Source organism: Danio rerio, chromosome 7 (genome assembly GCF_052040795.2).
Source record: "Danio rerio strain M-AB ecotype USA chromosome 7, GRCz13ab, whole genome shotgun sequence".
Classification (NCBI taxonomy): domain Eukaryota; kingdom Metazoa; phylum Chordata; class Actinopteri; order Cypriniformes; family Danionidae; genus Danio; species Danio rerio.
Window position 1 is genome coordinate 21,641,255 of NC_141027.1, and position 12,508 is coordinate 21,653,762.

At 35.8% G+C, this 12,508-nt stretch overlaps 1 protein-coding gene across 3 annotated transcripts in view; it reads left to right on the forward strand.

Annotated features, from left to right (window-relative positions):
- The window catches only part of dnah2 (dynein, axonemal, heavy chain 2), a 304,998-nt gene that overhangs the window by 231,930 nt on the left and 60,560 nt on the right, over positions 1 to 12,508 (forward strand). For all 3 annotated transcript variants that reach the window (XR_015495540.1, XM_087260907.1, XM_087260908.1), the window contains 6 exons: positions 3,793 to 3,925; positions 7,185 to 7,324; positions 7,480 to 7,690; positions 10,891 to 11,007; positions 11,135 to 11,276; positions 11,582 to 11,751. Coding sequence is in view for 2 of the 3 variants with exons in the window: in XM_087260907.1 (XP_087117033.1) it covers positions 3,793 to 3,925; positions 7,185 to 7,324; positions 7,480 to 7,690; positions 10,891 to 11,007; positions 11,135 to 11,276; positions 11,582 to 11,751 (913 nt within the window). In the remaining variant the exon portion in view is untranslated. The remainder of the gene's footprint in view (positions 1 to 3,792; positions 3,926 to 7,184; positions 7,325 to 7,479; positions 7,691 to 10,890; positions 11,008 to 11,134; positions 11,277 to 11,581; positions 11,752 to 12,508) is intronic.

Genomic DNA, 12,508 nt, shown 5'->3' on the forward strand with positions numbered 1-12,508 from the left:
TCAGTCAATTTCAGCTTCAGGGGCTTTATTGGCATGACGAACAACAGTGTGTTTTTATTGCCAGAGCAGTAGCAGGTTAGCTCTACTCCAGTGTTTCTCAACCAGCAGCGCACAGGACCATTTTGAGTGGGTTTTGGCATGTTTGGTGTGATTCGCAACTGATTTTGAAAGATTTCAAGCCTGTGTATCTGCTGTTAGACTATATATATTGTCAGGCAAGAGGTCAGTGTCATTCTTCTAATGCTGACTGCGTTAGTTTTTATGACATTGAAAGTCTTTTACATATGAAAACTTTCCTGATCAGTCACCCTCGTGCACTTTTCAATTGCAAGCGCAAATACAGACAAATTGGAATCACTAAATTATTAATAAAGCTCAAAAAGAAGCTAGAAACATTTGACTTTGCAGTTTTGCTGTCAGTTACTAAGTCAAGAAATTATCAAGGAAGTGCAGTTTTGTAAGTGGTACAGCTCTGAATGATTTGCATGCATGCATTACATTTAATCTTAAATTAACATTAATGTTGTTAACATAAAGGTATTACATTAACAGTTTACACCAGGGGTTTTCAAAGTGTGAGGCGCGCCTCCCCTGGGGGGCGCCAGAGCATGTCAGGGGAGGCGCGGAAAAAAATATTATATAATAAAAATATAATTATTAAGTTTAATTATTATATGTACTTTTTATTATATTGAAACGTTTTAATTAAACAAAGCTAAAAAAAAATACGTCTAAAATAAGAAAACCTTTTTTCCCCAGAAGGCCATAGCTGTAAATTCGCTTCTGTTTGGCAAGCCCGCCAATACAGGTATATGCCTGCTAACACAATGGATCGGTTTCTGAGACCCCCCGATTCAAAGCCATCGAGTTCAGGGCTTAAACCCAAAAGACGATGATATGATGATCAGTATTTGAGTTTAGGATTTACGTGGACAGGACCAGCTGATAAACCACAACCTTTATGTGTGGTTTGTCAAGATATTTTGGCTAATGACAGACAGCATGAGACCCGCTAAACTTCGACTGTTTTGACTGGGATGGACAGTTCTTGGATCTGTTCTATTCATATTGAACCATCATCCTAGTTTTAAAAACGTTATATTAAAATACTTGTTATTACTCTGCAAATAATTGCACTTTCATGCAAATGATGATAAAAGTGAGTTAACAGTCTGACATCTGTCTGTGTCTTTATATATATATATATATATGTGTGTGTATGTGTGTGTGTGTGTGTGTGTGTGTGTGTGTGTGTGTGTGTGTGTGTGTGTGTGTGTGTGTGTGTGTGTGTGTGTGTGTGTGTGCGTGTTTGGGAGGAGGGGGGCGCCAATGGATAAGTTGTATCAAAAGGGAGGCACACTGTCTTAGACTTTGAAAAACCCTGGTTTACACTATTTACCTTCGCTTTGTAACCTCAAAATTGCTATTTTTAATATTTCTAATTTTGTAATGCTATTAAAGGTGCTATGTGTAAGTTTTTGACTCTTATAAAACATAAAAATACCATAATGAGTTTGCAGATATTTAATAAACAGTGAATATTATTGTTTATCTGAAAAATAATTCTGAAGTCAGATATTCTGCTTTGAAAATGTGTGTTATGTGACAAAATCGGTGTCTTTGTATTGATTCTTTTAACCCACCCACTGTCACTTTAGCGGGTTATATTTTCAGCACCTTGTTGGAAAACCGCATATTTAATTCATTCATTCAAAAAGGCTCTCAAAGCATGCGTCCGTGATTAAAATGCGACCTCCAGTGTACTGAAGCAGAAACCAATATGAGACGCAGATTCAGAGTTCCACATGAGGTTATTAGGTACCAAATAATATAAATATTAGGAATTTAAACATTGGGTGAACAGATTACATTGTAACCCTGTGTCCTAACAACATGCTACGTAATGAGATTTGCAGTGAGAAGGCTGTTTGCAGCAGACAAAACATGACAGAAATGTAAACACAGTCATTCAGAAGCACAGGATATACACTCACTCACGAAACTGTAAGGCTTATTCAGTGGCTATTTAATACATATTAAACCTCTTAACATTATTAAATGGAGATGCTGAATCACAGATACTGTATGTGTTAGTTTGAGTCTAAAGTTCAATTTCAAATTTTTTTTTTAAAGTTCATTTTTGTTTTCTAGATCAGAGATGAACTATCTGTTGCTGCTTTCGGTAGTATGGCAATTAATGTCATGTAAAATGGCATTAAAACTCGTATTGTTAGCATTTAACACTTAAGGACAACGCGGGGAAGCGATCACAAATTGAAGAGCGGGGAAGGGAGGTGGGGTGGAGCGACAACGCAGGGAAGCCTTCACAAACTGAAGAGCAATCACAAACTAAGGAGCGATCACAAACTAAGAAGCGGGAAAGGGGGCGGGGTGGAGCTACAAAGCCTTCATAAACTGAAAAAAAAAAAAAACGAAAGCGGCGAGAGCGTCAAAGTAGCCAGAAGTTATTCATTTTTAATGAGAACCGGTGGCGAGGAACAGCGCGGTGCGTCTTCTCCTGTGTGGGCGTCGAGGAGAGTTGAAACCAAGTCAACTTTATGGTATGAGCTATGACGCGCCAAGCAATCAGAATGAAGTATTCCACCGCTTGAGAGGAGTTCAGAGAACACAGACCTGTGAACTTTGGTTCCGACCACAGTTGTTCCAAAGAGTTTAATTATTGCGGTTGCCAGATTGCGATGACGTGGGGCCCCCAATCACGCGCTGCGGGCCCTTCCGCTACGCCACTGATTATAACTGGTTTTAATATACACATATATTAAAGGATGTACTTAAATTTGTAAATCAAGTATATTAGTTTATTACTTTTTTTTATTATGAATAATAATATATACATATTACAAGTTATTTAAGGAATTTGGTCAGTTATTCATTAATTTTCTTTTCGGCTTAGTCCCTTTATTAATCAGGGGTTGCCACAGCGGAATGAACCACCAATTTTTCCAGCATATGTTTTACGCAGCGGATGTCCTTCCAGCTGCAACCCATCTCTGGGAAACATCCATACACACTCATTCACAATTTAGCTTACCCAATTCACCTGTACCACTTGTCTTAGGACAATGTGTAGGAAACCGGAGCACCCGGAGGAAACCCACGCGAACGCGAAAACATGGAATTTGGTCAATTAAAAAATAAATAAATAAATAAAAAATAGGAAAGATTGGGTCATAGATTAACAACCAACATAACTGTTGGTCCCATAGCCAAAGCAGTTGACATCCACTCCTGTAGACTATAGTTGTACTGTGCCAAATCAATAATGATAAAAAAGGACAATGCAAATACAAAGGAAGAGCTACAGGTAAATATTAGCTGAAGAAAGAGAGAGAGAGAGAGAGAGAGAGAGAGAGAGAGAGAGAGAAAGAGAGGCAGTGATAAGTAGGCACAGTACATTGCTCACTGGCCCCCCAGACGATGGCAGGCAAAAAACATTCATGCTTTGTAATTATGCCTGTCACACGCGCAGCACTATAGAAACATGCATAGAAATGTCCTTGTTAATCACTCATTTGCATCTGCCGTTGCATGAAGAAGGCGGTTGTGCGTAATGTGACCTGCAGGGCCCTGACTCATTAAATATGACAGGTCAAATCATCCAAGCACTCACTCTGATTGGCCTGGCACTGGTCTGACTTTAATAAGCATAATTGGACCGTGGGTGATATTAGTCTTGGTGACAAATCAATGCAAACCATTTTGAACTGTCTACATAACGGAAGGTTTATGGGTTTGTTAGGCCTGTTTGTTTATTTGTGTGTGTTTGTTTAGGAATCGTATTCGTCAGTACCCAGCACTGGTCAACTGCACAACAATAGACTGGTTTTCTGAATGGCCACGCGACGCTTTGTTGGAAGTGGCAGAAAGATGTTTGGATGGACTGTCTCTTGGGAGCGATGATGGGGTAAGACATGTAAACCGAAAGACTGCATTTACAAATACTGTCAGGGTTTTTCACAGCATAAAAAATGCAAGGAAATGTTCACTTTTAAAGGCACGCTCAATATATTTGTGTTCTTAGTGTTAGCTGTTATCTTTAATGTATACTGACCCCTAGTGGTGTGGAGGTAGCTGAAAATGTATTGTTTAGTTTAAAAAAAGCAATGTTGAATTGTGCAATATAGTCAAAGAGCTTGACTGACCAAGAGGCGACACTCAATAGAATGTTCCATTGCAACAGCAGCGCCCAGCAACAGCCCGGGATTCCGCCATTTTGGAGTGAAAGCGATCGGCTGTCCATTGGATTTTATGGGATCTTATTGCTGTTGAGATCCAACTTGAAAGATAATAATACAACACTTACTACCACAATCAGCACTTTTAATAGTTTATTTTACAGACTTATAATATGAATTGCAAATTGAGTGTCGCCTCTTGGTGATTCTATGCTCTTTGATATAGTGAAGGAACTATGACATCACCTTGTAGGCCAATCGACTGCTAGCATAAAACTGGTTCCTTCGAAAAAATCCCTATATGATTTTCCCATATAGGCTTTTTGAAGATTGCAAATAATCAACTCTGTGTTTAAACAGTCTATTACACTTACACATTTGTCCAACCGAATAATCCTCACACGAAAATGAAAAACTTTTATCACTTTCGGATGCAAACGGAAGTGCTAAAAACTAACATTAGGCTATAAACGTACTACAGTGCCTTCGTATCGCATTTAGCCCACTTAACTTGATGAGGCGACAGTCTCTGCAAATAAAGGCATTGTCTATACACAGTATGAATTTCCAATTTTAAAAAATAATTCAAACTATAAAATGCTAATTATGAAAACACTTAAATCAGACAAATCCAAATGCCCAACGCAAGCAGGCTGTTATTTAGACCAGTTCATCTGGATGATGTATAATGTCTCCGACATAGCATGTAGTCCCATTTAGCAACTGTCTTTTTAAAAAAAAGAGTAACCAATTAAAAAAAAAAAAAACGAGAGTGTGATGTAACAATGTGTTTTATGTCGTAGAATAAAACCTGAAAGTATCTTAAGTTTGTGGTAGCCATGAACCTTATTTAAGCAATTTAACCGAAATCCGATTTTAAAAATCCATTGACTTTATGACGAGAGAACCAGAACTGCTAAAATGCTAACTCGCTTTCATGTTTTTGCATACAAATTGACATTATAGTTCTTCCACTCTGTATTTTTGTGTTCTTGGTGCTGGCTGTCATCTTTGATGTATACTGACCCCTAGTGGTGTGGATGTTGCTGAAAATGTATTGTTTAGTTTTAAAAAATGCTATGTTGAAATGTGCAGTTTGTAGTTAGAATAAAATTGTATCCAGTAAAAAAATAGTAACTAGCATTTTGCTGGTCATAACCAATGTCAATGTTAATAATATTAATATTAATAATAAATATTATTAATAAATTAAAGAAAAAAGAAAGATGGAAAGCTTTTATTATGTTTTTTAAGGATGATATATTCATCAAGGATACATTAAATTGATCAGAATTTGCTGAAAATAATTTAAATAAACGCAAAAGATTATTTTTACATTGATGAGATTAGTTCAGTGTTGCTGTTTTCAATGTTGATAAGCAGTGGTAAAAAGAGTACTGAAAAATCATACTTAAGTAAAAGTATTACTTGTCCAAAAATGTAGTTCAAGAAGAGTAAAAGCATCTGTTGTAAATATTATTCAAAGTAAGAGCAAAATGTAGCCATTTTAAAAGTATTCAAGAGTAGTGAGTATAACACTGCTCGTTTGTTTGTTCCTTCGTTCTTTCATTCACTCGTTCGTTTGTTCATTTGTTCGTTCGTTTGTTTGTTCATAGTGAGTATTAAACTTTGAAAAGTTGATGCATTTCCATGCAGTTTGTGTGGGGATGTGTAAACGTAACATTCTTTAGTGCATTCAGTTAGTGCATATGTTCGTTCGTTCATTCGTTCATTCCTTCCCTCCATCCATTGTTTGTTCGTTCTGTCCTTCCTTCCTTCCTTCCTACATTTATTTGTTAGTTAATTTTTTCCTTCATTCATTTGTTCTTTCATTTGTTCCCTCCCTTCATATGTTCAGCCACTCACTCGTTCGTTCGTTCGTTCGTCCCTTCCTTCCATTCTTCCTTCGTTCCATTTAGTGATTGTTTAAGGCTGTTTGGTGATTTCAGTCATCTTACAGTCAACATCCTTCATTTTCTCATCAGTGACATGCAGTCTATAAACAGTCTCTGGGTCATTGCGTTCAAAGATTTTAAACATTTTCTTGGACATTTTTAATGCTTTTAAAAGGTTTGCTGCATTTATAAAGCACCCATGTTTTAAGGTTGTTCAGTAGGATGCGATTTACTTTCTATGTGTGATATGATTGGACAGGAATTGCAGGTGATTTTTCTACTTTAGCCAATCGCCATAGACAAGAAATAAATAAACTATTGACTGCAGGTTGAAGGAAAATAGTAAAGTAAAAGTACAGATACAGCAATAAAAATGTACTCAAGGTAGTAAATTACAATTCCTGAGAAATATTACTCAAATAAAGTAATTGGAGTATTTGTAATGTTACTTTAAACCACTGTTGATAAGATATATTGATCAATAATGATATTATTTGTCATAACAGGATTAAACTTTTTTTTGTATTTATACTTTATGAGTAGGAAAAGGCCGTTTTACATTGTGAAAGTATTTTTCAGTAATTTTACATTCTTAACTGTGTTTTTGATCAAAAAAATGTCGCTTTGAATGATTTTTTGAGTGCATCTTAAAATATTACTTCTTACCCTAGAATTTTGCTTTTATAAAACCAGTGACACTCTCCCTTGAGCTTTAATTTGTAGTCTTTTTGAGGCACTTCTGCTTTTTGTGGCTGTTATAGAATCCTAGGTTAATTAAATCGAGGTAAGTTAAGATTCATCAGGAGTCTTTCACTCTCTCATCCTTCATCTCAGTGAAGATCTTCTGTTTCCTTTGAGAGAGGTGTTCATATACACTGTTGCTTTTTCCTCCGTGTTTTTGAACTACAGATCACTTTGAATTGGAGTTCTCCATTGAGACACTCATTATTTGCTTGGAGAGAGGTCATGCCTACTTTTGATTCAGTCTGTTTTAGGATTAGTTTGAATTTAGCATACTTCTATTGTGACCTTGTGCAAGGTTTGTTTTAAACCAAGGCTGCCACTTCATATCATTTCTCTGGTGGCTTCACAGATCCAGACTAAAGTTGCCAGTATCTTCGTCACCGTGCACCAGTCTGTGGCCCAGTTCTCTCACAGGATGAAAGTAGAGCTGAAGAGACACAATTACGTCACACCAACCAACTACCTGGAGCTCGTTTCTGGATACAAGAAGTAGGAATCAATTGTTCTTTTGGTTTTTTTTGTTTTTTTTGCCATTAAGATTTAAAAAAACAAGACACTTCCCTGTTTCCATGTCTGGTAACTGTAACTCTCTTACTCTAACTAAAACAAAGCACTTATTCTGAAAACCTTTTCTCCTTTCTCAGGCTGTTGTCTGAGAAGCGCGATGAGCTTGGAGAGCAGGTGTCGAAGTTGAGGAACGGCTTGTTTAAGATTGATGACACACGCACTAAGGTAGAGGCCATGTCTGTGGAGCTGGAGGAGGCCAAGAAGAAAGTCGCCGAGTTCCAGAAACAGTGTGAGGAATATCTGGTTGTCATCGTGCAGCAGAAGAGAGAGGCTGATGAACAGCAGAAGGTGTGTGTGTGTGTGTGTGTGTCAGCCTGTGTAATGTTATGCTCTTAATTAGGGCTTAGTAGTATTACTAAACATATATTACAGTATATGCAATGAGGTAACACGGTATATAATAATTCTAACAAAGTTTTTTTTTTTTTCTCTCTGTATATGAATGCACTTTTATCCATCCATTCACAAGTGGACAATGCTAAATATAGATGTTAAAGGAGTCTAAAACGATTTAAGCCTGTCTACTTTCAACCACTTTTAGGTAGTTGAAAAAGCATTTGCTCCAATTGCTTTCTCAAAATTGTCGTTGCCAATTCACATCCTTTTCATTCGCTTGCTTTCTTGTTTACTCATAAGCCTCGTTTGATGCAGATTTAACCATCAAATGTTTTCTACAACCCTTTAAAGTTTTGAACATTTTTGCATTGCATAATTGTGCAGTAGTGCCTAATTTTCACAAACCAAAATATTTGTTTTTTAAAAGTATAATCTTTGCAGCATTTGTGTAACAAAAAAGGTTACACTTACAAATAATGGTCCATTAGTTAATGTCTTGTATATTTAATAACATTAAATATATTAAATAACAAACTATTAGTAATATATTTATTACAGTATTTATTCATGCTTGTTAATGTTAGATAATGTTATTTTACTTAAATAACGTTAGATCATGTTAACTGACTAGTGTGTTAACTTTATATTTTAATAATTTAACATTATTATTATTATATAATGTTGAACTAAGATTAATAAATAGTTTACAAGATTATTCATACTTAGTTAATGATAGTGAATACATGAACTAATGGGCCATTATGCTTAAGTGTTACCCAAAAAAGACTAGTTTTGTAATACATTCTGTTTCCATTGCATTATAATTACAGTAATCATTTAACAGACACAAAGCGATTTACAAATTAGAACTATAAGAAAGAATCAAAACATTGATGTAAACAACAATATGTAAATAATATGACAATTCCCAGTTTGCCTAATGGATGTTTATTGTACATTACAAATATTCCTGTACACACAGCTGAATAAATGATACATCAGAACCTCTAAATCAGGGTTCCCAAACAAATTATGAATCAGGGTTTCCAAACAAAATTATGTATTCAAAGCCTGGAAAGTACTTAAAAACAAACATAGATCCTTGAAATTGCTAGAAATAAAAGGTGTTATTTAAACAATTGTACTGTGCTGTTTTCAAAAACTGAACGAAAAATCTAAGAAATTCTTAATTAAAAAATCTTACATTAAAATCTTATACATGAACCATGTCAAATAATGCATTGTATCAGTACTTCAAAAACCGGATTTGAATATCACCAGTATTTAATTGTATTGAAGTTCTTTGAACTGGACTTTAAAATGGTTGTTCAAAACAGTCAACATTTTTAGAAATGATACATTGAAAATATCGTCATTATGACATTTTAATGTAAATCGCAAGTGTAAGTAAAATGTTAAGTACAGGAACGACTTTCATGGCGCTATTTATGCTGAAGGTGTGAACTGCAAAGGTGCTCGATTTAAAATATTACTGATTTAAAAAGTCCTTGAATTTGGTGTCCATAAAAGAATGGGAACCCTGCTAAATGTTTCTGCCTTCAAGTGGTATACTGTTCTATAGTTCAAAAATTATTTGCTCTCTGGTGAAATTTGAATTTTATTGTGATGTATATTTACTTGAAACTGTCCTGAAATTAGAAAAAAATTGAGGGCGGTGCATGATTTTGTCCTTTGGGAACTGATTGAGTTGTTGGAAGGTGTTGCTAACAAAATCAAAGAAAATTGATAGATGGATGATGGCAGAGCAGAAACAAGACAAGTGTGATATCTCCTCCCTAAAGGCATTCAATGTGACCAGAAGTGAAGAAAAGTTGTTTCAAGGGGGCAGAGAAGGTTATGATGTTTGATTAAAGATTATAAAAGCAAATAAACTTTTACAATATAATGAAGTGCACTGATACATAAAGTAAATTTCAACAAGCACTATTTAATACAGATAAAAATAAGAATTGCACTTTTTTTTTTTAATTTAGACTTTAAGGGCTCTATTTTAACAATCTAGGCACAAAATCTAAAGCACATGTTGCAAAAGCATTAAAAACGTGTCTGAATCCACTTTTGCTATTTTAAGGAGGGAAAAATACGCTCTGCGCCTTGGTTTTCATGGTCTAACAGGGTTGTGTTTATTCTCTAAATGAGTTTTGGGTATGTCTTGAGCATTACGTGCATTTAACCAATCGGAGTCTTATCTCACATTCCTTTTAAGAGTCAACTGCGTCGCGCCATGACGCATTTGCTATTTACATAGCAGACTTTGTAAGTCGAAAAACTGAATGTTTCACTAGCGAGAAAACAGTTAAACAGACAATTTACAGCAAGAGGATAAATAACTAGCATCCTCCAATCAGCCTCTCTACTTTCTCTGTACTTCACTTTTACTTTTTACTTTCCTCTTTTACATCTGTTAGCCTACATATTTAATTTCGTTTGTTAAGCGCATAGATCAGTTTCAAAACGATTTCCAAATTCAGTTCTAATTTCCAGCAAATGAATAAATGAACAATAATAACAAAATGTGATCAAAAATACTGAGTTGTATCCAAACACACATCCTATTTTTATGCCCCATTTGGTCATGCATACATCTCCGAAACCCGACAGGTGGACAAATCTAAACTTGTTTTTATTAAAACAAATTTAAATATGCATATAATAAATACTACTAATATTAGTATAAACAATGCGGTGCAAAACGTGAAAATTAGGGTTGCGCTGGTCTGAAAATAGGAACAAATCGCGCCATGCATGTCTTGCGCCTTATTTTGCCGGATGTATGATAGGGCCCTAAGTCTTTAAATTGCACTTGATTATACTAGCTAAATACTAGTATCTGGCAAAATAAGTAGATATAACAATATTATGTGCTGACATCATGGAAGAGACAAAAAAGAGACAATTAGTTATTAGAAATTAGTTGATCTCTGTTAAACATCACTTGGGAAATATTTAAAAAAGAAAGCAAATTCCTCCTGTGAGGAATTCTTCCTGTGAGTCTTGCTATCGCAGACTGATTGTGTTTGCTAAAATGATGTGTCTGTGTGTGTTTGTTATTTCTGTGTATTCTTTAGGTATTTATAACCTCCTAGGATTGTCTGCCATGTGTTTGTTAATGTGTGTATGTGTGTGTGTAGGCGGTGGGCGCTCACAGTGAGAAAATAGAAGCAGAAGAAATCAAGTGTAAGGCCATGGCTGAGAATGCTCAGAGAGACCTAGATGAAGCACTTCCTGCTCTAGAGGAAGCCATGAAGGTCATCCTGAATTCATGCGACTATTATTTCCAATACATATGGCTCCAGAGCCAAATGAATATGTTATACATGATGTTTTCATCAGCACATGAAAAAAACTGTGGTAATCTTGTTGGACTGTCTTCAGGCGCTGGAGTCGCTAAATAAGAAAGACATGACGGAGATCAAGTCTTATGGCAGACCTCCAGCTCTTGTGGAAACTGTGATGCAGGCAGTCATGATACTCAGAGGATGTGAACCAACTTGGGCGGAGGCCAAGAGACAACTGGGTAAGATAAAGGGAAAGTTTCAGATCTTTATTAAATCTCTCTATCATACTGATGTCACACATGGATTCAGGCACTGGCTCAGGCATGAAATCTATACCAGACTACTGTATAACTAAAATCACATGATAAGAGGGAAAGACTCGGCTTGGGGAAGGGTTGGGTGATTCATTAGCGCGCCAGGATATGTTTAAAAAGCTCAGCACAATGCAATAGAAAGCACATAACCACAGAACAGGTTGCAGGAAGAAAGAAAAAAACATGAAATATGTGCTTGCCTGAGGCTGAATTCAAGTCATTTGTTTTAGGAGAGGGCAACTTCATTAAGCAGTTGGTGAATTTTGATAAGGACAACATCTCTGACCGTGTGCTGAAGACCATTGGACAGTACTGCACACAGCCTGACTTCCAGCCCGAGATCATCGGACGTGTCTCACTTGCTGCAAAGTCCCTCTGCATGTGGGTCAGGGCCATGGAGGTACCACATTAATGAACTGATGACTGTTGATGAATACAATAATTCTGAAGGCGTGTTCACACCAAGACTTTATCAAATTTTTGATAACACTTAAGTTTAGGTTACAATTCATGGTATTCACAAACCTTTAACTAACACTACTAGCTTAATAAATTACTAATTAGCTGTGTATTAATAGTTAGTAAGATAGAAGTAGGGTTTAGGTTTTGGGTAGTATTAGGCATGCACAATAAGATCATGCTTTATAACTACTAATGAACAGTTAATATCTTAACAGTATGGAGGTAATAAGCTGCCAGTAGTTAATAGCATTAATGGACCTTTTTCACAACCCTGTTATGATGCATGTAACGGTCATCAGTTTCTTAAATCTTTGAAAGTTTTGATTATTTAGATCTTTTTTAAATGTATGAACATTTACATGCATTTATGAATAAATGTATTATATCATCTTTGCATCAAACTACTAAAAACTAATTACCACTGATGTGAGGCATTTCTAATGCAGCATCTATGGAACAGGACAGTAAATTTGACGTTATTCTCTCCTCCGGCGGCCGTTATTAGTCTCACACTATTTTCCTGAAAGTCTTGATAACATCATCGTGGAGTTTTTCTTTTATTATTTTAGCCAATAAGATTGTAAAAAAATATTTGTTATATTCTCACTGCGCTCTAATTTTTCCCAACTAGGACGACTTCAGCTTCTGAGAAACCCGGAAATGTGAAACAGTCTATTGTAACCTAAAGTATTACC